A 25,880-nucleotide genomic window follows, 5' to 3' on the forward strand; every position below is an offset into this window, starting at 1 on the left:
AAAAAACAACACCTTGCCTGACCTGTGGTGGCGCAGTGGATAAAGCCTTGACCTGGAACTCTGAGGTCGCCAGTTTGGAACCCTGGGCTTGCCTGGTCAAGGAACATATGGGAGTTGATGCTTCCTGCTCCTCCCCACCTTCCTCTCTCTCTCTCTCTCTCTCTCTCTCTCTCTCTCTCGTCTCCAAAATGAATAAAAATAATTTTAAAAACAACAACACCTTATGGTTAAAGGAAATTACTAACTACCCTTTCCGGTCCGTTTTTCTCCCACTCTCTCTAGCGTTTTCCTGCTCCCGTCCTCAAAGCCGCAGGACACCTTATTGCTACTTTGATCTGAAACTGCAGGTCTCGGGATTGTCGGTGTATCAGTGTAGGTCTTCCGGTCAGCCGGAACCACGAACATCGCTTCTGGTGCTGTGAGGGGTGTATCTCTTTGCAGTTCCTAAGGGTGGTCCGAGGCCTGAGTGGCAGCTGTAATAACCAATAGGCATCGGTATTATTGGGCTAGGAGCCAATGAGGAATCTGGTGAAAGAGAAGAGGGGGAGCATTTGAGGATGTAGGCACGGGTCTCGAGGAACATGGGACTGTGTCAGAGGTGGCTCCGGCTCCGGGCCTCAGGGTTACAAGCCTGCGAGCTTCACACGGTGCGTGAAATACCCAAAAGTTACAAACCAGTCCAAAGTCCAAGGTGTAGGCTCTCAACCCAGCCTGCCGGCACCGCTCCCGCACTAAGTCTCTGGACGCCGCTTCCCTAGCCCTTTGACGCACTTTTTTTCTTGGGGCGTGTAGAACCCCGAACGCAGGGTCCCTGTGTCAGTCAGCCCTTTTAAAAACTGGAGATTAGAATCACGGCCTCTTAAATATTCTCTCCCATCATCCCTAACCCCAAGAATAACTGAAGGGATGTGTGTTACCTGCTAACATCTTTCCCTCCAGGCAGCTGTGCCAGCGCCTCCACACTGGTTGGTAGAGCGGCTTGGCCTGTTCGAGAAGCTATGGGCTGCCCAAACAAAGAGATTAGCAAGCGTGGCACAGAAGGAACACCGGACTATCACGGTAGCACTCCCCGGAGGCCAGAAAGTGGAGGCTGTGGCATGGAACACAACCCCTTACCAACTAGCCCAGCAGATCAGGTACAAGGCCTATTTTCTACCTTCCAGCATTATCCTTCTACCTTTGCACTTCCTTTGGACATGAGCAGGGAAAGAAAACTGCTTGTTTCTGTTCCATCTCATCTATATAGATGGCTTTTCCTAAGGATTCGGTTTTTTGTCAGCGTTAATTTCAGGATCTCTGCCCTTTCTCTGTTACCTTTGTGGGGTGGGAGGAATAATAGGGTCTATTGCTCTGGTAATGTATTTGTCCTTTGCAAGTTTGGAGTTGCTAAGAGGTTAGGCCTTCTTTTTCATTGTGGATTGTAACCCTGTCCTTTTTCTTCTCTGTACCCCACCTCCACTGCTGAAGTTCAACACTGGCAAATACTGCAGTGGCTGCTCAAGTGAATGGAGAACTTTATGATTTGGAGCGACCCTTGGAGAAAGATTCTGACCTCAGATTTCTGACCTTTGATTCTGCAGAGGGGAAAGCAGTAAGTTTCTTATTGCAAATACAGTGGCTACTGAACTGAGATTTTTTTTTTTTTTTTTACAGAGGAAGAGATAGACAGGGACAGACAGACAGGAATGGAGAGAGATGAGAAGCATCAATCATCAGTTTCTCGTTGCGCTTTGCGACTTCTTAGTTGTTCATTGATTGCTTTCTCACATGTGCCTTGACCGCGGGCCTTCAGCAGACTGAGTAACCCCCTGCTGGAGCCAGGAGCCTAGGGTCTAAGCTGATGAGCCCTTGCTCAAGCTGGCAACCTAGGGGTCTCGAACCTGGGTCCTTCCGCATCCCAGTCCGACGCTCTATCCACTGTGCCACCACCTGGTCAGGCTGAACTGAGATATTTAAGTGGATGTTTCTAACATTTATTTCTTTTGCCTCAGTTTCTCCATTTACACTTGGGAAGGAGGCCTGCCACAGATTGCTTATCTTGACTATTTCTAGCTAAACTGGAAACTCATGAGGAAAGCTTTTGTTTGTTTGTTTGTTTTGTATTTTTCTGAAGTTGGAAACAGGGAGGCAGTCAGACAGATTCCCGCATGTGCCTGACCAGAATCCACCCAGCATGTCCACCAGGGGGCGATGCTCTGCCGATCCGGGGCATTGCTCTGTTGCAACCAGAGCCATTCTAGCACCTGAGGCAGAGGCCATAGAGCCATGCTCAGCGCCCGGGCCAACTTTGCTCCAATGGAGCCTTGGCTGCAGGAGGGGAAGAGAGAGACAGAGAGGAAGGAGAGGGGGAGGGGTGGAGAAGCAGATGGGCACCTCTCCTGTGTGCCCTGTCCGGGAATCGAACCTGGGACTCCTGCATGCCAGGCCGACACTCTACCACTGAGCCAACCAGCCAGGGCCAAGGAAAGTTTTTATATGTAGCTTAGGTCTGTTATAAGCAGACATCATTTGTGTTAGTGAAAGGGAGAGAATAAGTTGGAAACAAAAGGATGATATGCCAATTCAGTGGCCCCAAGTTCTTGAGACACCCATTATAAGTCATCTGTAGTATGTATTTAATTCTAACAAGGCCTGACTTGTGGTGGTGCAGTGGGTAAAGCATCAACCTGGAATGCTGAGTTCACTGGTTGGAAACCCCAGGCTTGCCTGGTCAAGGCACATACAAGAAGCAACTATTGCCTGACCAGGTGGTGGTACAGTGGATAGAGCATTGGACTGGGACGTAGAGGACCCAGGTTCGAGACCCCAAAGGTCGCTGGCTTGAGCCCAAGATCACTGGCTTGAACAAGGGATCACTCGCTCTGCTGTAGCCCCTCAGTCAAGGCACATATGAGAAAGCAATCAATGAACAACTAAGGTGGCGCAATGAAGAATTGATGCTTCTCATCTCTCTCCCTTCCTGTCTGTCTGTCCCTCTCTTTCTCTCTGTCTCTGTCAAAAAAAAAGCTACTGTTAATTGATGCTTTCTGCTCTTCCCTGCTTTCTCTCTCTCTCCTCTAAAATCAATAAATAAAATCTTGAAATAATAATAATAATTCTGATGTGGCTTCCACAACTGAGCATGCAACCTGGCCTGCTCCCTATTTTGTCCTCTTCGTGTCCACTTAGGTAATGTACACCTCATCTATTAGGATGCAAAAAAAAAAATGGAGTTCTTATATTATCTGTGTGTAAATGGTGACTACATTCTATTTTTTTTTTTAATTATTTATTCATTTTAGAGAGGAGAGGGAGAGACAGAGAGAGAAGCGGGGGAGGAGCTGGAAGCATCAACTCCCAAGTGTCCTTGACCAGGCAAGCCCAGGGTTTCAAACCGGCGACCTCAGCATTTCCAGGTCGACGCTTTATTCACTGCACCATCACAGGTCAGGCATGACTACATTCTAAAGCAGTGGTTGCATTACACTGGATTCCTGGGATAGAGAAAAAAAAAAAAAAGGACTAAAAGACTGAGCAGAACTTTAAGAATCAGTCTAACAAAGTAGTTTTCTCTGAAGCCCTAAAAGGAGATGTTATAGGAGAGCAAAGGAAGACTGGCTGGCCTCTGTGGGGCTGGTGGGTACGCTTTTCTTTGCACTGCTTCTGCTGACTTCTGCTTTCTTATCTATTCAGTTTTTTTTTTCTTTTTACTAGGTAATGGTCACCACCTCCTTTACATGGTAGTTATTCCTAGAAGACCCATATTAGTTTCACACCAGCTTCTCAGAGGAGAGACTCAGAGAGCTAGAGATGAAAGGAGAAGGTTATGGGCCCTGGCCGGCTAGCTCAGTGGTAGAGCATCAGCCCGGCGTGTGGAAGTCCCAGGTTCGATTTCCGGCCAGGGCACACAGCAGAAGCGCCCATTTGCTTCTCCCCCCTCCCCCCTTCCTTTCTCTCTATCTCTTACCCTCCTGCAGCCAAGGCTCCATTGGAGCAAAGTTGGCCCTGGCACTGAGGATGGCTCCGTGGCCTCTGCCTCAGACGCTAGAATGGCTTGATTGCAGAGGGGCAATGCCCCCTAGTGGGCACACCGGGTGGATCCTGGTCAGGCGCATGTGGGAGTCTATCTCTCTGCCTCCTTGCTTCTAACTTCAAAAAAATACAAAAAAAAAAAAAAAAAGAGAGAGAAAGTTATGAACTCATGAACTTTTTTCTTGGGAATCCAGGTGTTTTGGCACTCCAGCACCCATGTCCTAGGGGCAGCAGCTGAACAACTACTAGGTGCTGTCCTCTGCCAAGGTCCAAGCACAGAATGTGGCTTCTTCCATGATTTCTTCCTGGGAAAGGAACGGTGAGTGGTGCAAGGAAGGAGAAGAATGTTGGTTCCCTTTTCAGAGACTACACCTTACTCTTTTTCAGATGTTTTTGAGTTTTAATTGACAAAATTATAATTTTTTGAAAGTATACAGTGTGATAATTTAATATTTATATACATTGTGAAAGGATTCCCACAACCAGATAATTAATCCATCACCTCACTTTTTTGTGTGTGAAAACACGTAAGATCTACTTTTAGCAATTTCGGTGATATAATACAGAATTATCAACCATAGTCACCATGCTATGCTTTAGTTCCTCAGACCTTATTCATCTTATAACTGAAAGTTTGTACCCTTTTACTGGGATGGTCTCTGAGGCCCTTTCTGGGGCATTGGGCATGTTCAGTTTGGAAGAGCAAGCTGGGGGAAGGGCCTCCAGGTGTCCACTGTGGTTTTGGTACCACTTTCTCCATTAGTCTGTGTTCTTTCTCTTCTGTTTAATTCTTCTTGAAGCTGATTTTCCCTACCCTTTAGGAGTTCCACAACTTTTACTTCATTCTTCGTTACTGTTGCTTTAATTTTGTCCATCCAGATTGCCTGCCTCTACTTTTAATTTTATACTTAGAGCATTTGCTCTAACTTATAAATTTTGAACTTGATTTCTTTTTTTTTTTTTTTTTTTTTTTTTTGTATTTTTCTGAAGCTGGAAATGGGGAGAGACAGTCAGACAGACTCCCGCATGCGCCCGACCGGGATCCACCTGGCACGCCCACCAGGGGGCGACGCTCTGCCCCTCCGGGGCATTGCTCTGCCGCGACCAGAGCCACTCTAGCGCCTGGGGCAGAGGCCAAGGAGCCAACCCCAGCGCCTGGGCCATCTATGCTCCAATGGAGCCTTGGCTGCGGGAGGGGAAGAGAGAGACAGAGAGGAAGGAGGAGGGGTGGAGAAGCAAATGGGCGCTTCTCCTATGTGCCCTGGCCGGGAATCGAACCCGGGTCCCCTGCACGCCAGGCCGACGCTCTACCGCTGAGCCAACCAGCCAGGGCCTTGATTTCTTATTTATGTTTTCTCTTAATTTGTCTAAGAGAAAATAGTTCTAGATGTTTCTGGAGGGCAGGATTTCACCCCCTAGGTATGTCACCCAGGTGATTCTTCTTAGAGGGTGAAAACCCACTGATTCTCATCTTCCCAGGGCTCTCCGGGGCTCAGAGCTGCCTGCTCTGGAGCGAATTTGCCAGGAACTTGCAGCTGCTGCTCAGCCCTTCCGGAGGCTAGAGGCTTCCCAGGATCAGCTTCGCCAGCTATTCAAGGTGGGATGGAAATGCACAGTTTTAGGAGGAGGCAATAGGGAAGGGGTGGCTCTCTCCCAGGATGTCTTTATAGGAAGACAGGGATAAAGGCCTGTCTTCACTCATCCCTTCTTCCAGGATAACCCCTTTAAGCTTCGCCTGATCGAGGAGAAGGTGACAGGTCCAACAGCAACAGTGTATGGGTGAGAGTTGTCAAGATGGAGGGAAACGGGAAGGGGGGGGGATATACCGATGAGAGTCAGAGTGGGATAAGAGAAAGAAGATAGAAGGTAATCTGGCCCTGGCCAGTTTTCTCAGCGGGTAGAGGGTCAGCCTGTGGTACAGACATCTCAGGTTCAATCCCCGGTCAGGGCACACATGAGAAGTGACCATCTGCTCTTCCCCTCCCACACCCCCTTCTCTCTTCTCTCTTCTCTTCTCTTCTCTTCTCTTCTCTTCTCTTCTCTTCTCTTCTCTTCTCTTCTCTTCTCTTCTCTTCTCTTCTCTTCTCTTCTCTCAGCCTGTGGCCTGATTGATCTTAGCATTGGGCTGAGGCGCTGAGGATAACTCACTTGATTTGAGCATCAGCCCCAGACAGGGCTTGCTGGGTGGATCCTGGAGGGGTGCTTGTGGAAGTCTGTCTCTCTATTTCTCCTCCTCTCACTTAAAAAAAAAGGAAAAAAAGAGAAGGTAATCTGTTGCTCCAGAAAAAGGATTGGGAACAAGAGTTGCTTTTTACCTCTCATTGGTCTCTGTAGAGCCGTTTCCTTTACTTTCTTTTTCTGTCGGCTAAAGGTTATAAGAGAGAAAACTAGAAGCTCAAGAATTTGGAAACCACTAACTGGTCCCTTCCTTCTCTCAGGTGTGGCATGTTGGTTGATCTTTGCCGGGGCCCCCACCTTCGGCATACTGGACAGATTGGAGGACTGAAGCTGCTCACGGTCAGTTGTAAGGACAGGGTTAGGGAGGACTCCTGTTTTCACTGGAGTGAACAGGGGAAATAGGAAGATAATCCTCTCTTTCAGCTCCTTCTATACTCTGATAGCTAAGCAGGGAATCCAGAAGGAGAAAGCTACTTAGTCCCTTCTTACTAGAGCAGTGTTTTTCAACCACCAGTCCTTGGATGGGTCCACCAGAAATTTTGTGATGGTCCACGAAAGAGGTATCCACCCTGATGTTTTATGAAGATTACAGGGGTCCTCAGGTTATGACAGTCTCGACATACGACGTTTTGAGTTTATGATGCTCACTCCCATAAAAACTTTAAAAAATTTAGACGTGAGTGTTTCGGCTTATGCCGTTAGTGTTGTACTTATGGACTACCTGGTTGAACTAGTTTGGTTTCATGTGGTGGAAGAGTATGTAGTAACACGGTATATGAGTGAGGGAGTTGGCGTCCCCTAGTATGCTTACTATTTTGAACTGTTAAAAGTGCAGGTGTTCCATTTGTATTAGACTTGGGTGTATTTCGAATTACACCAAAATTCAGGTTATGTCACTGTTGTAGGAACAGAACTGTGCCGTAACCCAAGGACCCCCTATATAGACCCAGTGATCTTAATTAAATTTCACTTGTGCTCAGGGTGATTTTTTGCTTTAGTGATCCCTACAATTATTCTATTTTCACTGGTTCCTAAGTGTGAAAAGATTGAAAACCACTGTTCTAGAGACTTTGAGTGTGATGGCAGATACTGGGCACCGTGCCAGGACCCAGAAACCAACTCAGATTTCATAGTTGAACCTCAGTGCTGAAGGAGATGGAGGGGGTTGTGGACAGGCTGGACAAGGTCATGTAGGGAAGGCTTCTGTGAATAGAGGGGTATGGAGTACCATGTGACAGGCATGTATGAAAATACTGTTCCTGGGCAAGGTGAGTTATTAGATGGAATGGGAGCAGAGAGCAAAGAGAGAGGACCATATGTCGAACAAAAAGCACTGGATTGGATACCTGTCTGCATAGTCATTGTTTAGAAGGGGGGACAAATATATGGTGCTGGAAAATGAGTTCAGATGCCATGGAGATGTTCACCTGAAACCTATGTATGCACTTTTTTAAAAAAATTTTATTTATTTATTTTTAATTTTTTTTAAATTTATTGATTTTTTTTTTTAGAGAGAGGAAGGGAGACAGACAGGGACATCAATTCATTCCTGTATGTGCCCTGACCAGGGATTGAGCCAGCAACCTCTGCACTTCGGGCGATGTTCTAACCAATAGAGTTATCCGGCCACGACCTATGCACTCTTATTGATCAATGTCACCCTGTTAAATTTAATTTCTAAATTAAAAAAATAAGATGAAGGAGCTAAGTACAGGGGTACTGAAAATGGGGAGAAAAAGAAGTGGCAGGATAAAGTTAGGTCTGAGGAAGACATAATGAGGAAGTCAAGAGTCAGACACCTCCAAAGCTATAAACATGGCAAGGGGGGGTCTGGAGGACCAGCCAGCTGGTGTTGACTGTGGGGAAGGTAGTGCATTATCTGTGGTGCTTACACTGAGAGTATCATTTGAGGTTTGCAAGAGAGTTTGAATTGCTTCAGTCCTCTCCATCTTCCCTTTGACACCCTGTGTCCTCCCACAGAACTCATCATCCTTGTGGAAGTCTTCAGGTGCCCCAGAGACCCTGCAGAGAGTGTCTGGAATTTCCTTCCCCACAGCAAAGGAGCTGAGGGCCTGGGAAGAGTGGAGGGAGGAAGCAGAGCTGCGGGACCACCGGCGCATTGGGAAGGTACAGAGATTTTGAACGGGCTGTGATAAGGGTTGGAATGAGATGAAGGAACCTGATTGTGAAGTTGGGAGCAGATTCAGAATCCAACAGACTGAGCACTTTTTTTTTGTCTTTTTCTGAAGTGAGAAGTGGGGAGGCAGAGAGACAGACTCCTGCATGCACCTGACCGGGATCTACCCAGCATGCCCACCAGGGAGTAATGCTCTGCCCATTTGGGCTGTTGCTCCGTTGCAACCGGAGCCATTCTAGCACCTAAGGCGGAGGCCATGGAGCCATCCTCAGCGCCCGGGGCCAACTTTGCTCCAATGGAGCCTTGGCTGCAGGGAGGAAAGAGAGAGACAGAGAGAAAGAAGAGAGGGAAGGGTGGAGAAGCAGATGGGCACTTCTCCTGTGTGCCCTGGCTGGGAATCGAACCCCGGACTTCAGACACCAGGCCGACACTTTACCACTGAGCCAACCAACCAGGGCCCAGACTGAGCACTTTATCACTTATTTCTTCTGGATTCCAAAGCCCCTGCTTCTCCCTTGAAGTGACCACTGCCTTCCTAACCCTAGGAACAGGAGCTCTTCTTCTTCCATGAACTTAGTCCTGGGAGCTGCTTCTTCCTGCCTCGGGGGACAAGGGTGTACAATGCTCTGGTGTCTTTTATTAGGGTAAGGGGACACACATCTGGGAGAAGGAAGTCCAGGGAGGGGCTGAGGGTCTTAAAGAAGCCAAGTGTTAAGAAGGGGAATTAGAAACAAACATAAATATTGTAAAGTGCTGGTGATTTTTATCATGACACTGGGAATGCGTGGTCTACCATGGGGGAGCACAGATAGTTAACATGATACTTCGTAGGTTACGGATGTGATCAGCATGACCTGAGGACCCAGGAGAATCACACAGCTGCCACCCTCCCTTCTCTTTTCCCAGTCACTTTGACTTTCACGTCTGTCCCCTCCTTTCCAGGCCGAGTACACCTGCCGTGGTTTCTTGGAAGTGAAAACACCCACACTGTTTTCTACAAAACTCTGGAAACTGTCAGGGCACTGGGAGCACTATCAGGAGGACATGTTTGCCCTGCAGTCCCCAGGCTCTGCCAGGCCTGCCAGCTCCCAGAGGGGCCCTACCAGCCATCTCGTAGATACACTTGCCCTCAAGCCCATGAACTGTCCTGCACACTGGTGAGCTTGAGCCAGAAGGCTGGGGTCCTCCCAGGGTGGGGTCATGCACCTGGGTTGCTAAACATTGAGTAATAGAAGCACCTGGGGAGAGTATTGGGGCACGTAATTTGCATCTTAAATGTGCCCTGTAGCTAATCATGTGAATTTGGGAATATGATTTACCACTGCAAGCCTCAGTTCTTATGTGTAACATCAAGGGTTCAGAGTTGCTGTCACAGTAAATGATGATTTTTATTGTTACTGAGACGTTCCCTTGGAGCCATGTATTGCTCCAGTTGTGATGAACAGGATTGACAGGACTTGGGGGAGGGGGCACACCAAGACTGGAGGGTCCTTAGCTGACGGTGCAGGGAAAGGAGGCAATCTGATTGAGCAGAGGAGCAGACATTAGGAGCCAGTTTCCCTGTGGCACTGACACCTCCCCACCTCAACCTCAGCCTGATGTTCGCCCACCGGCCCAGATCCTGGCGAGAGCTGCCTGTGCGTCTAGCAGACTTTGGGGTCCTGCACAGAGCTGAGGCCTCTGGCAGTCTGGGAGGACTGACCCGGCTGCGGTGCTTCCAGCAGGATGACGCTCACATCTTCTGTGCACCGGATCAGGTGGCCTTTCCCCAGCCCCACCAGATATTTTTAACCACCTTCTGCTCTCCCTTTGAATCAGCCAACATTCCTGACCTGTGGTTGCCCTCTTTAGATACTGCTGTTCAGCTATGTGCTATCCCCACCTTTCCTTTATGTTTTTGCCTCCTGTTTCTCCCGAACTACCGTCACCTCAGAGCTCTAGCTGGCACATGGCTTACCCACCCTTACTTCCCTTCCATCCCCCATCCCCAGCTGGAAGCAGAGATCCGAGGCTGCCTTGACTTCCTCCGCTCTGTCTACACTGTCCTTGGCTTCTCCTTCCGGCTGGCACTGTCCACCCGGCCATCTGGCTTCCTGGGAGAGTCATATCTTTGGGACCAGGCTGAGCAGGTGAGCAGGTGGTAGGGAGCAAAGGCAGGTATACCACCTCTGAAGGGGAGACAGATTGGAATTAGAGGCCTTAGTACAGGCATATGCTGAGAGGGTCACTTGTAGGGGACAGGAAGGATATGTTGCTCATCAAGTCCCCTTTTGTCTCATTCCCTCACAAAGGTCCTTCAGCAGGCCCTGGAAGAATTTGGAGAACCCTGGGACCTCAACCCTGGAGATGGTGCCTTCTATGGGCCTAAGGTAAGCTAAAGACTTTGGAGTTTTATTTATTCACTTCTTGTTTTATTTTATTAAATATTTAACAGATAAAAACAAAAAATTTTTAACTGTGTAGGATGTAAAGAAGAGTGACACAGTTACTGTCCCCGTGGGACTTACGGTCTAATGAGGGCTGTGGGACTGTAGGTGCTAAGGGGGCAGGTTACTCAGGACCATCAGGAAAGGCTTCCTGCAGGACTCTTTCTGACCGAACCATGATTGTTGGCCAGGTGGAAAGGTGTTTCAAGAGGGAACAGTGTAGGCAAGGGCTGGGGGAAGGGTGGAAACTCACATGGCGAGTTAGAAGAAGTGAAAGAAGTTAGGGGATAAAAGAGCTGAAAAGTGTCTGCTGGATTTAGTAAAAAGGCTGTTAGGTTTTCTTTTTTTTCATTTTTCCGAAGCTGGAAACGGGGAGGCAGTCAGACAGACTCCTGCATGCGCCCAACCGGAATCCACCCGGCATGCCCACCACCAGGGGGAGATGCTCTGCCCCTCTGGGGCGTCGCTCTGTTGTGTCCAGAGCCATTCTAGCGCCTGAGGCAGAGGCCACAGAGCCATCCCCAGCGCCCGGGCCATCTTTGCTCCAATGGAGCCTCGCTGCGGGAAGGGAAGAGAGAGACAGAGAGGAAGGAGAGGGGGAGGGGTGGAGAAGCAGATGGGCGCCTCTCCTGTGTGCCCTGGCCGGGAATTGAACCCGGGACTCCTGCACACCAGGCCGACGCTCCACTGTTGAGCCAACTGTCCAGGGCCAGGTTTTCTTTTCTTTTCTTTTTTTTTTTTTAGAGAAAGACAGGAAGGGAGAGAGAGGGAGAGGAGAGAGATGAGAAGGATCAACTTGTAGTTGTTTATTGATGGCTTCTCATACATGCCTTGACCAGGGATGAGGAGTCAAGCTGAGCCAGCGACTTTTGGCTTCATGTCAATAATCCGATGCTCAAGTGGATGAGCCCGCACTCTAGCTGGCAACCTTGGGGTTTCGAACCTGGGACCTCAGTATTCCAGACTGATGCTCTATCCACTGCACTGCCACCAGTCAGGCTGGTTTTTTGTTTGTTTTTTAAGTTACCAATGAATATATTTTGAGAAATCCAAATTATGTGCAGACAGAAGAAAATTGGTTACAAAAACTATTACATCACTCTACTAAAATTTTTGCAACATTTTAAACATTTCCAGTCATGTTGTGAGTATGCAAAACACAGTTTATTTCTCTATTATTGGTGGGGTTTTTTTAGATTTTATTTATTCATTTTTAGAGAGGGAGGAGAAAGAAAAAGAGAGAGAGAGAGAGAGAGAGAGAGAGAGAGAAGCGGAGGAGGAGCAGGAAGCATTAACTCCCATATGTGCCTTGACCGGGCAAGCCAGAGTTTTGAACCGGCAACCTCTGTTCCAGGTCAACATTTTATCCACTGTGCCACCACAGGTCAGGCCTCTTCTATTATTTATTAATTATTATATAATTTTTCATATGAACAACTGTAAATGCTTTTTTGCCCCACCCTGTATTTTATTACAAGCAATGAATGTCAGAATATTCTGATTAATGAGAAGGAACCCATAATCAACTAAACACAACTACAAGCTGATACTTCTCTGTCTGTCTCTCTCATAAAAAATAAAAATAATAAGCTTGACCAGGCAGTGGTGCAGTGGATAGAGTGTCAGACTGGGACACGGAGGACCCAGGTTCGAGACCTCAAGGTCGCCAGCTTGAGTGCAGGTTCATCTGGTTTGAGCAAGGCTCACCAGCTAGAGCACAAGATCACTGGCTTGAGCAAGAGGTCATTCGGTCTGCTGTAGCCTACAGTCAAGGCACATATGAGAAAGCAATCAATTAATAAGTAAGGTGCCGCAGTAAAGAATTGATGCTTCTCATCTCCCTCCCTTCCTGCCTGTCTGTTCCTCTCTCTGTCTCTCTATTTTAAAAAAGAAAAAGAGAAAGGAGCAAAACTAGTTTCTACAAGGACTGGAATGTAGGTGGAGTTCAAGGCTGTTAGGTTGTACAGGACCATTTTCGGTAATGTGGAGACTGGGGGTGGAGTCAGAAGTGAATGAATGAACATAACTCAAGAACTTTGGCTTTTACAAAGGCACAAGAGCATTACTGAGGGCCTGAGTAGTCAGAGAAGATGTTTATGAGGGGCGAGACTTTGAGAATGTTTCAATGCTGTGATGAAAGGCACCTGTTTGGATCAGGGAGAAGTGAAAGTTGTCGAAGGGGTTTCAGTAGAGGGAGGTTCCTGGGGAAGCTTCAAGGGTGGGATCGAGAGCCCTCCACAGAAGGGAGCTTTGTCACTGTTTTGGGGGCAGAAAGAAAGGCTGGTGGGGGTAGGTGCAAGGAGTATAGTGATAGAAGTTGAAACATTCTTCTCATTTGTGGTATTAATTACCTGAATTTCCCATGAAATAGAGAAAAGGATCATTTGGTCAGATGGGAATGGGGGAAAAGAGAGTTTTCAGTGAGGGGGATAAAGATAAGAAGAGAGAGGAAAAAACTTGAGAATCCTCAAGGAGAATAGTACACAGCACTGATCAAGGCAACCAGAGGATTGGGGGCAGCAGCAAAGGTCCAGCTGAGGTTCAAAACAATGATCTGCCTGGTGGCATCAATCCCTGTTTTTGCATCTGTGTGGTGTGTGGCATGTTGGGCAGCACTGAGCAGTTCTGTTATAGTGCTGAGGATGTGGGAGGGGAGGATGCCATCAGGGTGGGGTTTGGCCTTATGGATGTGACAGAGGAACAATGATATAGGGAACCTGGCAGAGTAAAGCCTCATGGGGAAGAATCAAAGGTGGGAGGGGCCTGTAAACAGCAAGAAAAAGAGGAATTAAGGAACCTAGACATTGAAGAACTGTTAATAGGAATAATTGTCAGTGCTAGAAAACCAAGAGACGGTACTCGATGCAAGTGGACTGCTTAAGAAGTGCGACCGTTCTGGGCATTGACAGAACAAAGGGCATAGTCATAGTGTGGGTGAGAGTGATGGTCTCTGACATGAGGAGCTCAAGGAACTGAAAGGCCAGGAGGTAAAGGTGGGTCATTCAGGTGAATGTCCATGTCCCCTAATGTTATAATACCATTATTAAGCAGAAAGAGCCACTAAGAGTCACTGCCAGAGTCCGCAGTGATACAGGAGGTAACGTGCCTCTCAGCTTGGGACATGGATAGGTAGAAAGGGTGGCACAGATCATGGAGGACACTTGTTCCGTGTTTTCTCATGCACTCGCTTCTGTCTCCTCTAGATCGATGTGCACCTCCAGGACGCCCTGGGTCGGCCGCATCAATGTGGGACAGTCCAGCTGGACTTCCAGCTGCCCCTGAGATTTGACCTTCAGTACAAGGGGTACAGAACCTTGCTGGTCCCCTTTTCCCTTGGCTTCCCATGGAATACGTGCATAGCAACTTCCCCTTCTACCTTTGACCCTAAAAATAATCAAATCCGGGCCTATTTCTAAAAACTGGAAGGTGATCTTGGTTATACAGCTTGTGCCACTTCCTCCATTTTATCCACCTCCCTTTTCCCCCCAAGGCAGACGGGGGCCCTGGAGCGTCCAGTCCTCATTCACCGAGCAGTTCTAGGTTCTGTGGAAAGGATGTTGGCGGTGCTGGCGGAGAGCTGTGGGGGGAAATGGTGAGACCTCTGACTCCAGATATCTGTCCTGACCCTCAGACCAAATTGTGCACGCCCAGGTCCTGGTCCCCTTCCCACTCCAGCTCCGTTTCCTCCTTGAATCTGCTAGCTGCAGCCACACGCATGGTGCGAGCCAGAATAAATAATTTGTCCTCCCCTCTTCTCTCCCAACCAGGCCACTGTGGCTGTCCCCATTCCAGGTGATGGTCATCCCTGTGGGGCCCAAGCAAGAGGAATATGCCAGGGAGGTGAGGAGTTGGGCCAAAGGACAGGACTGAACAAGACTAATAGGGACCCGAGGAGTGGATATGAAGAGACCAGATGGGCCAGGGGGAGGGCACAGCACTTGGAACCACGAGACTAGGCTTAAATGGCAACTGGCCTGTATGCTGGAAACCCCACATCTGAGAAATGAAACTGATCCCTACCTTGTAGAGATGTGGGAAAACTAAATCAACATACATGAAATGCTGACAACAAAGCAGTTGGCACAAAAGGGGGCTTGGATAAACCTTTTTATTTTTCCTTTCTAGAGAGATGTCAGGCTATGGGCTGTCCCAGAGTCAGGAGTGGGTTGGGTAGAGTGGCAGCTGGAAGCAGGCAGTTCCGGAATTACCATCTGGCTAGCTCCATAGGAAGCAGATGAAGAACCTTCTGGGCCCAGGGGGTCGAGGGCAGGGCCTTGGTGCAGAGGCCTGAGGAGAGGTTGTGTGTGAGAACTACAGAGCCCAGAGGCAGAGGGACAGGTGGGGGCCTTGGGGAAGATTGGTAAAACTGTTCTAGGCCCTCAGCCTTCCACTGAATTAAGTTCCTGTCACCAAACCCCTGTCCCAGGCACAGCAGAGCCTGCAGGCTAGGGGACTGATGGGCGACCTGGACGCTGACGCCAAACTGACCCTCAGCCGGAGGGTCCGCCGGGCTCAGCTTGCCAACTACAATTTTCAGTTTGGTAAGTGACCAGGTCAGCACCCGCCCTGCACACTGTTCTTTTCTATTTATTAAGTTTAATTGTCTGCATATTTAGCTTAATTGAGACTCAGTTCCAGAGCTGGAGAGGAGCCGGGATTCAGGATGCCTGAGCCATTTGGACTCTAGGTTTCTTCTCCTCAACAGCTGCCTCCAACCCTTAGAGCAGTTTTCTTTAGACCCTCACCATAGCTCTTGGTGTCTGTTAGGTTAATTAGCCAAAGAAGCATCAGAGAGAAAGGGACCGGAAGGGTTAATAAGGCATTAATTAGTACGCTTTGTTTATTCTAGACCTAGATGGAGTCAGCCCTACAGGATGAGGAGAAAGGCCTTTAGGAGGAAAGTCTAGCCCTGCCTGTTTGTTCCTTTTTCATTTTCCACAATTCAGGGCTCTACCCTAAAAACGGGGCGCAGAAACTCCTCAGCCAGGTTTCCTGACACTGGTCTTGCAGCCCTGGGGACGTGCGCGTATCTCCCGCCCCTGCCGCCTTTCTCTAACGTTCTCACAGACACACGCACAGTTTCTCTGGGTCTGCTTCTTGATTTTGTGTCTCTTTCTTTGGCTGATCCTACTTTGACCAGGAGTGATAAGACATATAGGAGAATGCTGGAACATGGCCTTATCTCCTCATCATGAGTAGGGAACTGCAGAGCCAGAGGCAGCTAAATATATCCTTCCCCAAGTTGTATCTGCACTTTGCTCTCACCCTTCCTAAAGATTCAGGTCTCCCATTTCTGCATAGCAAAGGGAGCTATCCCACATGGATCCATTTGCCTCCCCCTTCCTGCAGTGGTTGGCCAGAAAGAACAGAGCGAGAGGACAGTGAGCATTCGGACCCGAGCTAACCGCCAGCTGGGAGAATGGGGCTTGACGGAGGCCGTGGGGCGGCTGCTGGAGCTGCAGAGCGCCAGGGTCCCCAACGCCGAAGAAGTGTTCTGATCTTCTGTATGCTGGTGTGACAGATGTGCAGGGGCCAGCAGCCTCTCTGAACACGGGAGAGGCCAAACTACACTGACAGTCTGGGGTCCTCAGACCCTTTAGTACTCAGGTGGAAGCCTGAATCTCCCCTCCTGGAAAGACATTGGGTCTGGGGGAAGCTGTTTGCATGTGAGGAGAGCGAAACTAAATAAACTTGAAGCTGTTGAGATTGTGTCTTCATGTGTGGCTCCTGATGGGGTGATAAAAAGAGTTTTGGCTCTGTCTCCCTCTCTTCTGTCCCAGGACATGGGGGAAATTGAAAAGGGGCAGTGCAGGACTCTCACTGGTCAGGGATCCCCTGGGACAGCTAGCTGTCTTGTTCCCCACTCTAACTCTTTAATGCCCCATTTCCCCAACCCCAATTCGGCAGGTCATCAGATCCCTTCTCCATGTGCAAACGGAGAAATTGAGGCACAAAATAAGCTCTCGAACATCTCTTGTTTCATGATTCTTGGGATCAGTTTCTCTTGGGCTCAAATGCTCTCCTCATCACCCCCATTCTTCTCAATCCTCACAGGATGCCACAGGGTGAGTCTGGGAGGAGTGGCAGCCAGAGGAGGAGCTCCCAGACTGAGTCAGGCAGGAAGCTGAGGAGGGCGGGAGCTATTCTCAGACAGCTGGATAAAAGGAAGGGGATCTGGCCTGGGGTTCACTCCAGCAGCACCAGCAACCAGAGAAGCAGGCTCCAGTAGTGCAGCCCTTCAATCCAGATTTGCCTGAGAGGACTCACCTCCTGGGTGGCCACGGACCAGTCTGCCCCAGCATGGGGACCACGTCCAGAGCAGCCTTGGTCTTGGCCTGTTTGGCTGTTGCTTCTGTAGCCTCTGAGGGAGGTGAGTTTGGACTGGAGTCAGCACTTAGGGAAGGGTCCTGGCCAGTGTGGGCCTGGGGCCTGAGTCCAGCCATCCTAGGTGGGTCATCCCCAGCAGCTTGATTACCCGTTTGACTCCTTTAGAGCAGGCCCAAGGAGGGCCTGGACACTGAAACCTTCAACCAGGGAGTAGGGTCAGCAGCACAGGAGATTGCTGCCAAGAAACAACGTTGGAGTCAAAGAACAACTCCTGGGGTGGGGGAGGGGAGATGAAGTCACAGAGTGAAGGGCCTCTGCCTGGGGGAGATGTATAGAGGACCTACTAGGCAGGGAAGAGAGGAACAAGGACCTCCAGGTTGCTCAAAACTGGCTTGCTGACCTAGAGTCTTGACTGACTGCCTGCTTGGTTAGGAGAGGAGTTGAAAGGGTGTCCATCCACAGGGAACCAGACAACCACCCTCTGTCTAGCACACACACTGTATCTGCTTGTATGCCAAACAAAACACCACTGAAGGAACCTTGGAGAGCATTGTAGATCTAGTCTGTATCACTGTAGGGCCACATCTTGCTGTCCTTCCTAGGTCCTGGTCTTTGTGGCTTCAGGTCAGCTACAAGCACTTCCTTTCCCTGTGGCTGAGGGGTGATTTGCCTCAGTCCTGGATCATCCCAGTTCCCCAGTCCTAAATTGAGACCTAAACTAAGGAGGCTCTGGGATTAGCTAAAGGGGAAGGAAGCACTGACATTTCTGGGTAGGCTCTAAAGATGTTTAAAGGGCCTGCCTGGAGTAGGCAGAAGTGGACAGATGAGGCTCCAATCAGTTCAGGGCTCAGACTTTACCCTCTAAAACCAAGGAAGCATCACAGCAAAAAGGCTGTGGGGAGGAGAGCCTAGAAGTCTAGAGGTAATGACACTGACAAGATTAGGGCCTTCCTGCCCACCCCAAATGTCACATTCCCTTTAGGCTCAGACTTGGGAGACCCATGGCTTTGAGCTCAGTAGAAGTGAGGTGTCAGGGCCCTGGCCAGTTGGCTAAGCGGTAGAGCGTCGGCCTAGCGTGCGGAGGACCAGGGTTCGATTCCCGGCCAGGGCACATGGGAGAAGCGCCCATTTGCTTCTCCACCCCTCCGCCGCGCTTTCCTCTCTGTCTCTCTCTTCCCCTCCCGCAGCCAAGGCTCCATTGGAGCAGAGATGGCCCGGGCGCTGGGGATGGCTCTGTGGCCTCTGCCTCAGGCGCTAGAGTGGCTCTGGTCGCAATATGGCGACGCCCAGGATGGGCAGAGCATCGCCCCCTGGGGGGCAGAGCACCGCCCCTGGTGGGCGTGCCGGGTGGATCCCGGTCGGGTGCATGCGGGAGTCTGTCTGACTGTCTCTCCCTGTTTCCAGCTTCAGAAAAATGAAAAAAAAAAAAAAAAAAAAAGAAGTGAGGTGTCAGAATATCACAGGCTTTCTCAGAACCCAGCGATTCACATCTAGGTGTGTTTGGCGGTTGGATTAGGGGATCTGGGGCAGAAGCAATACAGAGGGGCTTCTGGTGTCTTGCTCATCTTTCCTATACTCTTGACCTCTACTGCCTCCTCACCCCAGGCTCAGGGCCAGGAAGGGCCTCTCAAAACCATCCCTGACTCACCCTTCCTCACTCCAGGCTTCAAGACCTCAGGGGAGAGGGAGCTGGGGCCAGAGTACCTTCAAGAAGGTAAGAGTTTGGAGGATTGGCATGGGGTTGGGGGTTAAGTAGGAACTGTAGGCTCTAGCCATCTCTTCTCTTGCCTCTAGTTGGCTATGCAGCACCCCCTGCTCCACCCCTGACCCGAGCCCTCCCCAACGATCACCCTGATACCTCTCAACACAGCCATCACTTTGAGGAACAGAGTGAAGGTAAGTCCACCCTGTGTCCTTCTTGGTCCCCTCTCCAGGTTTTTAGTCTGGCTTCCTTCCCCGTCTTCAGGTAGGGAGGGGAAGAAGCCCTGGTTCCTCTCCAGGCCTGGCTGGAGAAGGAGTAGGCTACTCACATACTCCCCCTTCTGTAGTGCAGCCCCCTCACTCTCTGGAAGCCCTCTTTGACCTAGAGAAGGAGCTGTCCTCCCCACAACTCCTTGTAAAACAAGGTGAGTGCTCGCCATTCCCTCTCCTCCAGCCCACTATGCTCTTGCTGATACCAGTCCAATCCTTGCTCCGTTATGTGCTCAGGATCCCTCTCTCTTTCAGGAAGCGATGCAGGAGACCTGCCTCACCTCCAGAAAGCCACCCCTCTCCAGGAAGAGCTGCCCCATGCCCAGCTCCCTATTGAACAAAAGGAAGGTAAGTGACTCCCTCTTCTCATTACCCTCTCACCTGGCTTTGGGGTCTCTGCCACTCACTCTCTGTGTAAAACTTGGGTGAGTTGTATCTCCAAGCCTTAGTTTCTTCATCTGTTAAATTGGGAAAATAATACCTATTTTATAAAACTATGAGGTTAAATGGCATAAAAATAGCATTTATTTTCATGTGCTTCTTTATTGAGTTCCTCTCTATGTATGGGAACTGGGCAGGACCCCTCCCTTTAGAGAGCCATCTCAGCGTGATTTTTGCTTATGCATCATCTTCCACTCCAGTAGGCTCACCTTTCCCACCACAGGAGGAAATAACCCACCAGCCTCAGCCGGGAGAGGGTGAGTGACAGCTCTGGTCTGTAAATTCCCATGTTAAAGCTCAGGACCTTGTGCAGGAGTGCAGGAAGCCTGGGCCTTGGGAAGCAGCATGGAGAGCAGGCCTGATTTAGGGGAGCTTTAAGGGGGACACCTTTCATGCCTCAGTTCTCCTTTCCTTTCAACCACTCAATCTGAAGAGCCACAAATTCATTCTTCTTTTGCCCCATCCCCTCCCAATCCTTTCTCCTCAACCCCAAGTTGTTTCTGTCCTCCCAACTCATCCAGCCTTTCTTTATCTTTCCACATGACCTGCCTGCCCACTGTTTTCCCCACTCTAGAAAAGCCCTCTCCCATCATGCATCAAGGTCTTCCAGAGTCTTCAAAACCAGCCCAGCACTGCCAACAGGGCCGACCCGAAGGGGGCTGGGGCTACCGGCTGGATGGCTTCCCCCCTGGGCGGCCTTCTCCAGACAATCTGGACCAGATCTGCCTTCCTACTCGTCAGCATGTGCTGTATGGCCCTTGGAACCTGCCACAGTCTGGGTACTCCCACCTTAGTCGGCAGGGTGAGGCCCTCAATTTGTTGGAGACTGGATATACCCGCTGCTGCCGCTGTCACAACTATGCCAACCGCATGGACTGTGCAAAACTTGTGGTAAGGGTTGGGCTTTTGGTCCTGGGGATGTCATTTAAATCCCAAGGAGTATGTGTGTGTTTTAAAGACTAGAGGCCTAGGTATGCCGGAATTTCAGGTCCCTTTCACTGGTCCTATGTTGATACACCAGGGGAGCAGAGACAGTCTCTGCTTCTTTTCTGTCTACCTGCCCAGGATCCTTTGCTGGATCCTGGGAGGAAGACAGGAAGGTGGAAAATGGTGTGCTAGGCTGATCCACCCTTCTTGCTCTAGTGGGAGGACGCAATAACCCGGTTCTGTGAGGCCGAGTTCTCGGTCAAGACCCGAGCCTACGGGTGCTGCAAACAGCAGGGGGAGGCTCGATTCTCCTGCTTCCAGGAGGAAGCGCCACGGCCACATTACAAGCTCCAGGCCTGCCCCAAGTACCAGCCAGTTATTTTCTTGGGCCCTGAGCTGCCTTTTCCCCCTGGGGTACCAACATCGGACAATATCAAGAACATCTGCTACTTAAGACGTTTCCGCGCTGTGCCACGCAACCTCCCACCTACTGACCCCATCCAAAGGCGGCTGCAGGCTCTGACCCAGCTGGAAGGGTTGTTCCAGCGCTGCTGCCGCCAGGGGAACAACCTCACCTGCATACGGAAGGCTGTAAGTGGGTGTCCCTGAGAGCCTGTCTGCCTGCACGCCCATCTCTGACCTCTGATCCTGCTGGTCCATTCCTCCACGTACCTACCCACTGTGAACATGTCTACCCATCCATCTGCTTGTGAATGTCCATCCACCATTGTGCTCATCATCTGAGTGTGTTCATCTTGAGCCTTCATCCTGCATTCCTGGCCTTCTCCACCCATGACCTCACATGTGCACTTGTCTGCCGTCCATCCATCCAGCTACATTCCAGCTCATCTCCGTGGCCAGTCTCGAACCTCACCTGTGCTTCTACCCTCCACCTTCCCAACCCACACACCCACAGCTGCCTCCCTGCCCTCTGGTTCTTTGTCCTGCCCTTTTGGCACTTGGGGTTGGGAATTTCTCACCTTATAGTGTGGGGCAACAAGGGAAGTGGAGGGTGAGGAGAGAAGGGTCCAAGTGTTCCAGCTTTTGACTTCCCCCTTTCTGGCCTACAGTGGGAGGAAACCCTTGATGGATATTGTGAACAGGAACAGGCTATAAAGACTCACCCCTACTCATGTTGCCACTACCGACCTAGCCCTACTCGTGATAACTGCTTTGCCAATAGGGCTCCGTACCCCAACTACGACCGGGACCTCTTGACCATTGACCTCAGCCGAGTCACCCCCAACCTCATGGACCATCTCTGTGGAAACCAAAGAGTTCTCACCAAGCAGTAAGTCTTGCACAGTTCTTCACCAACCCGCTTCCCTTCCTCAAAACGGCCCTTTTGAGGCACCCTCTGGGGAACTCTTGGCAAGAGCAAAATCATGGTCTCCAAGCACCATTTTTATTGCCTGGGGGTTCCTGAAGACCCTTACCCTTGCCCCTTTCTCACCATAGTAAACAGATTCCTGGGCTAATCCAAAACATGACTGCCCAGTGCTGTGATCTGCCCCTTCCAGAGCAGGCCTGCTGTGCCGAGGAGGAGGTGAGTGTGGGAGCAGAGAGTTACAGTCTCCAAGGGAATGTCGGGGCGGGAAAGGAGATGGTTAGGTCTGGATGCTACCCTTATTTTTAGTACCTCTAAACAGCCCACAGAAATAATGACTAATGGGGTAGATCTTTTTTCTTGGTTTCAGAAGTCCTCATTCCTGACCTCACCTGCTTCCCCACTGTTAAGTTCCTATTAAGCTCTGGGCATTTCCAGATGTGCACATCTGTCCATCCCAGAAAGTCTAGCTGTGCAAGGCAGCCTTGCAGTCTCTCTGGGCCTTGGGAAGGGATCCAGGAAGAGAGTGGTAGAAGATGAGGGAAGGGGGACTCGGCACCCAAGTATCCATTTCTGATCTCTTACAACCCCCTTCCTCACTGTGTCTGCTTTATTCTTTTCATCAGAAAGCAACCTACATCAATGACCTGTGTGGTCGCCAACGTAGCATCTGGCGAGACCTTGCCTTCTGCTGTAAACTGAGTCCTGGGGATGAACAGATTAACTGCTTCAACGTTAATTATCTGAAAAATGTGGCCCTCGTGGCTGGAGACACTGGGGATGCCAAGGGCCACAAAGAGCAGGACCCAACTCAGGGGACAAATATCAGCCCAACCTCTAAGCCCAAGGAAGAGTGAGTCACCCCAGAGCCTAGGAGGATCAGGTTGGGGGAACCCCACCCCACCCCACCCTCCTGTAATACGAATTACAGTAAACACCCCTGGGATTTGGCGTCCTCATTGTCTGTAATGTCTCACATACAACACACCCTCCTAAGCCTGCCTGCTGGCATTTTCCTCACTGACTGAGAAGTCCTTCCACGAGCTGTGATGGAACCATAAGTAAAAGGCTTAACTTCACTATTTGTCATCTTTAATTTATTCACATATTTAGAAAGGATTGTCATCTTAGCTGGCTATCAGGATTCAGAAGTGAAAAAGGCATGGTTCATGTCCTTGATGAGCCCCCAAAATAGTACAGCCCTGACACGTCTTAATCTTCACTTTTGATCCTTGGAGTCCATACATTCATTCAATATCCATCTATTGAACTATCAATGTCCACTGCGCTAGTCCCTTCTGTCAGGCTGCTCACATTCCAGGAACCTAGCGTGTGTGGTGAGTGGTATGGTACGGAGCAGCCAGTGTGCCTGTATGCTCAGGAAGTAGGCGGGAGTAGGCCTCGGGGTGAGATCGGAGCTTCTGCAGGAGAGAAGAGGGTGCAAGGGGCAAGTATCGCCCACGCAGAAGCACAAATGCTGGAGGCCGGCTCTCTGATGGTGATCCTCCGCGATGTGGCTGGAAGGATAAGCAGGGGCGCATCATGAATGCCTCCTCCACAGGTTTTAAAAGTAAATCTTGGTGCCTCTGCGGTTTCAGGCAAAGGACATATTCAGATTTGCCTTTTACAAAGTCTAGCCGCCAGCCAGCCAGCCAGCCAGGCAGGAACCTGGGAGGCCAGTTCGGAGGGTCTGGCCAGTGCGGAGAAGAGGGGGCTGTGGCTGCCAGACTTAAGCTGGACTACAAGGTGGTGGAACTCAGCCCTTCAAGGATCCCCACCCCGCCCAAGAAACCGAAGTTGAAAATATCAGAATGAAGACTCGGGTCCGCGGAGACTCCGTTACCAGGACAACAGTCCAGAAAACAGGACTTCCCAGCCCCAGTCACAGCGGAAGTGGGTGAACCAACCCCTCCGTCCTGCCTCAGCCAGGGTTGAGCGAGACACCAGCAATTCACAGACCGACACTGCAACTTCCCCTCCTCCACAGCCTTTTGTTTACTTACGTGTTTATATTTTGCCGGGGTGGCTCTTTCCAATCAACCAGCGTCTTAGTGGCTCCTTCACCAGCCGGTCAGCGTGGAAGCCAATAAGCAGGCAAGAACCGCGGTGGCACCGCCCCTTCACGGCAGCCCCGTGTGCGCGTCACGCGCTCGAGGAGCGAGGAGCGTCACTGAGCCTGAGCGGATGCCCTGCCTTCTTCCGACTGGGGCGGGGACCCAGGGACGGGGACTCAGGGGCTGGGCAGGGGGAGGCGGGGCCAGCGCTTCCACCAATTCGCTCTCTCGTGCGTCCTCGGCCGGGGTCAGAATGAGTTCGCCGAGAGGGCCGGGCCACTGGCGGGCAGGGCCATTCGCGGGTGAATCCGCCGGCGATCCGCTCATCGTGAGTGCCTCGTCCACGGGTTTTAGAGTATTCATTTAGGCTGCATTTGCAAAGGGCTGCGCTTAGTGCTGGACCGGGAGTCCGAGACGGGTATGACCATGTTCCAACTTATGGGAGTTACAGTCCACCGGAGAGGAGAGGAAGGGAACCAGAAAGCAATAATAAGCAGCTGTAATGAATATCAGTGCTAACCCTGGTCAGCGCAGTTGGTTAGAGCGTCCTCCCCAAAGTTGAAGGTCGGACCCCTGGTCAGGGCATATATTTATACAAGACAAAAATCAGTGAATGCATAGATAAGTGTAACAACAAATCGATATTTCTTCCTCAAATGAATTATTTTTAAAACTTTGAAAAAACAAAAAAATAAGAAAGAATATCAGTGTTAAATAGATAATAAGCACCATGAACTGAGTTAAAATAAATCATTCCCGCTAGAGGTCAGTGAACTAATACGTGGAAGAAGTGGCTTTGAATAGAATCTGGAAGCATGGATAGAATTGCTGTTAGTTTCCAAGAAAAGGTGGAAGTGTTAACATTTAAAGCAATTAGTTGTATAGATAAACTATTAAATTATGATTTATTAATTTTGAGGCGTGGATAACAGAGTCGGAGCTCCAAACTACTTGGAGGGGAGGGGAAGAATGCAAGCTTGAGAGGGAAGGGTTTTGCTGGAAGGAAAAGGGGGAGGTTAACAAGCCCTGGGTGCATGCAAAGTTCAGCTAAAGTAAAACAGGGTGTCTGTTTTGTGTTAGGCAAAGTGCTAAGTATTCTGGCTAAAAAGAAGACTAAAACACTAAAAGGATTTTTAGCTCTGTGGAGACTTGAATATCTGACCCTGGCTTTCAGGAAGGTCTTGAAGGAGACCATAAAGCAGAAAGTGTAGCTAGTGTATTTGTAGAGCCACGACTAAGTAGTAAAAATGGTATGGGGGAGTAGCAAAGCACCAGGTTAGAAATTTAGACTTAGTCATGCTTTCTAGAAGACCTTGAAAAACTAGAAGTCATGCCAGCCTGGCAATGAAGAACTGTGAAGGATTGCAAAAGAAAAGTGATATGAACAGATTTTTTAAAAAGATAAATGGACAGACAGGTGGATAGAAATAGAGTAGCTGGAAAGAGGGTAGAGACAGGAACTAGTTCAAAAGTTGAAATTGTAGTTTTTCAGTATCAGTAAAACTGAGGAACTTTGAGACACAGAACTTTGTTAATGCTACATAGTATGAAGAAGGAGGGGGCATCTTTTTTTTTTTTTTTTTTGTATTTTTCTGAAGCTGGAAATGGGGAGAGACAGTCAGACAGATTCCCGCATGCACCCGACCGGGATCCACCCGGCACGCCCACCAGGGGCGAGGGGGTCGCTCTGTCGCGACCAGAGCCACTCTAGCGCCTGGGGCAGAGGCCATAGAGCCATCCCCAGCGCCTGGGCCATCTTTGCTCCAATGGAGCCTTGGCTGCGGGAGGGGAAGAGAGAGACAGGAAGGAAGGGGTGGGGGTGGAGAAGCAAATGGGCGCTTCTCCTATGTGCCCTGGCCGGGAATCGAACCCGGGTCCGCCGCACGCCAGGCTGACGCTCTACCGCTGAGCCAACCGGCCAGGGCGGAGGGGGCATCTTTTAATTATGTGAGAGGCAGGGAGGCAGACTCCCACATGCGCTCGGACCAGGATCCACCAGGCTCGGCAACCGAGCTATTTTAGCGCCTGAGGCGAGGTCATGGAGTCGTCCTCAGCACCTGGGACCAACTTGCTTGAACCAT

General features: G+C 50.0%; 2 protein-coding genes across 4 annotated transcripts; both read left to right on the forward strand.

Annotated features, from left to right (window-relative positions):
• The first annotated feature begins 511 nt into the window (after window positions 1–511).
• TARS2 (threonyl-tRNA synthetase 2, mitochondrial) lies at window positions 512–16,456 on the forward strand. The gene is made up of 18 exons (XM_066377358.1): window positions 512–647; window positions 940–1,136; window positions 1,468–1,591; window positions 4,206–4,330; window positions 5,491–5,608; window positions 5,726–5,790; window positions 6,450–6,528; window positions 8,170–8,316; window positions 8,872–8,970; window positions 9,269–9,483; window positions 9,921–10,083; window positions 10,318–10,455; window positions 10,618–10,695; window positions 13,956–14,056; window positions 14,243–14,344; window positions 14,520–14,592; window positions 15,179–15,293; window positions 16,102–16,456. Exons 1-18 carry the CDS (start codon window positions 582–584, stop codon window positions 16,248–16,250), a joined length of 2,154 nt encoding a protein of 717 aa, XP_066233455.1. The 5' UTR covers window positions 512–581; the 3' UTR covers window positions 16,251–16,456.
• Window positions 16,457–16,920: 464 nt separating this feature from the next.
• Window positions 16,921–22,824, forward strand: ECM1 (extracellular matrix protein 1). 3 transcript variants are annotated; one of them, XM_066377359.1, is made up of 11 exons: window positions 16,921–17,122; window positions 18,743–18,793; window positions 18,874–18,975; window positions 19,128–19,205; window positions 19,306–19,398; window positions 19,692–19,748; window positions 20,066–20,382; window positions 20,635–21,009; window positions 21,489–21,709; window positions 21,877–21,964; window positions 22,372–22,824. In XM_066377359.1, exons 1-11 carry the CDS (start codon window positions 17,053–17,055, stop codon window positions 22,600–22,602), a joined length of 1,683 nt encoding a protein of 560 aa, XP_066233456.1. In that variant the 5' UTR covers window positions 16,921–17,052; the 3' UTR covers window positions 22,603–22,824. The 3 variants fall into 3 exon arrangements, with proteins under 3 accessions (XP_066233456.1, XP_066233457.1, XP_066233458.1); XM_066377360.1 differs by having other exon boundaries at window positions 19,695–19,748; XM_066377361.1 differs by lacking the exon at window positions 20,635–21,009 and having other exon boundaries at window positions 16,923–17,122.
• Window positions 22,825–25,880: the final 3,056 nt, after the last annotated feature.

This window comes from Saccopteryx leptura, chromosome 3 (assembly GCF_036850995.1).
Source record: "Saccopteryx leptura isolate mSacLep1 chromosome 3, mSacLep1_pri_phased_curated, whole genome shotgun sequence".
NCBI classification, from domain to species: domain Eukaryota; kingdom Metazoa; phylum Chordata; class Mammalia; order Chiroptera; family Emballonuridae; genus Saccopteryx; species Saccopteryx leptura.

Excerpts from the sequence above, each read along its gene's own strand:
- TARS2 (XM_066377358.1), top strand. The coding sequence starts at position 582 with ATGGGACTGTGTCAGAGGTGGCTCCGGCTCCGGGCCTCAGGGTTACAA. Across the intron at positions 5,791-6,449 it reads CCAACAGCAACAGTGTATGG|GTGTGGCATGTTGGTTGATC; the intron begins GTGAGAGTTGTC and ends TCCTTCTCTCAG. Across the intron at positions 15,294-16,101 it reads CAACTACAATTTTCAGTTTG|TGGTTGGCCAGAAAGAACAG; the intron begins GTAAGTGACCAG and ends CCCTTCCTGCAG.
- ECM1 (XM_066377359.1), top strand. The coding sequence starts at position 17,053 with ATGGGGACCACGTCCAGAGCAGCCTTGGTCTTGGCCTGTTTGGCTGTT. Across the intron at positions 19,399-19,691 it reads CCCTATTGAACAAAAGGAAG|TAGGCTCACCTTTCCCACCA; the intron begins GTAAGTGACTCC and ends CTTCCACTCCAG. Across the intron at positions 21,010-21,488 it reads TCACCTGCATACGGAAGGCT|TGGGAGGAAACCCTTGATGG; the intron begins GTAAGTGGGTGT and ends TCTGGCCTACAG.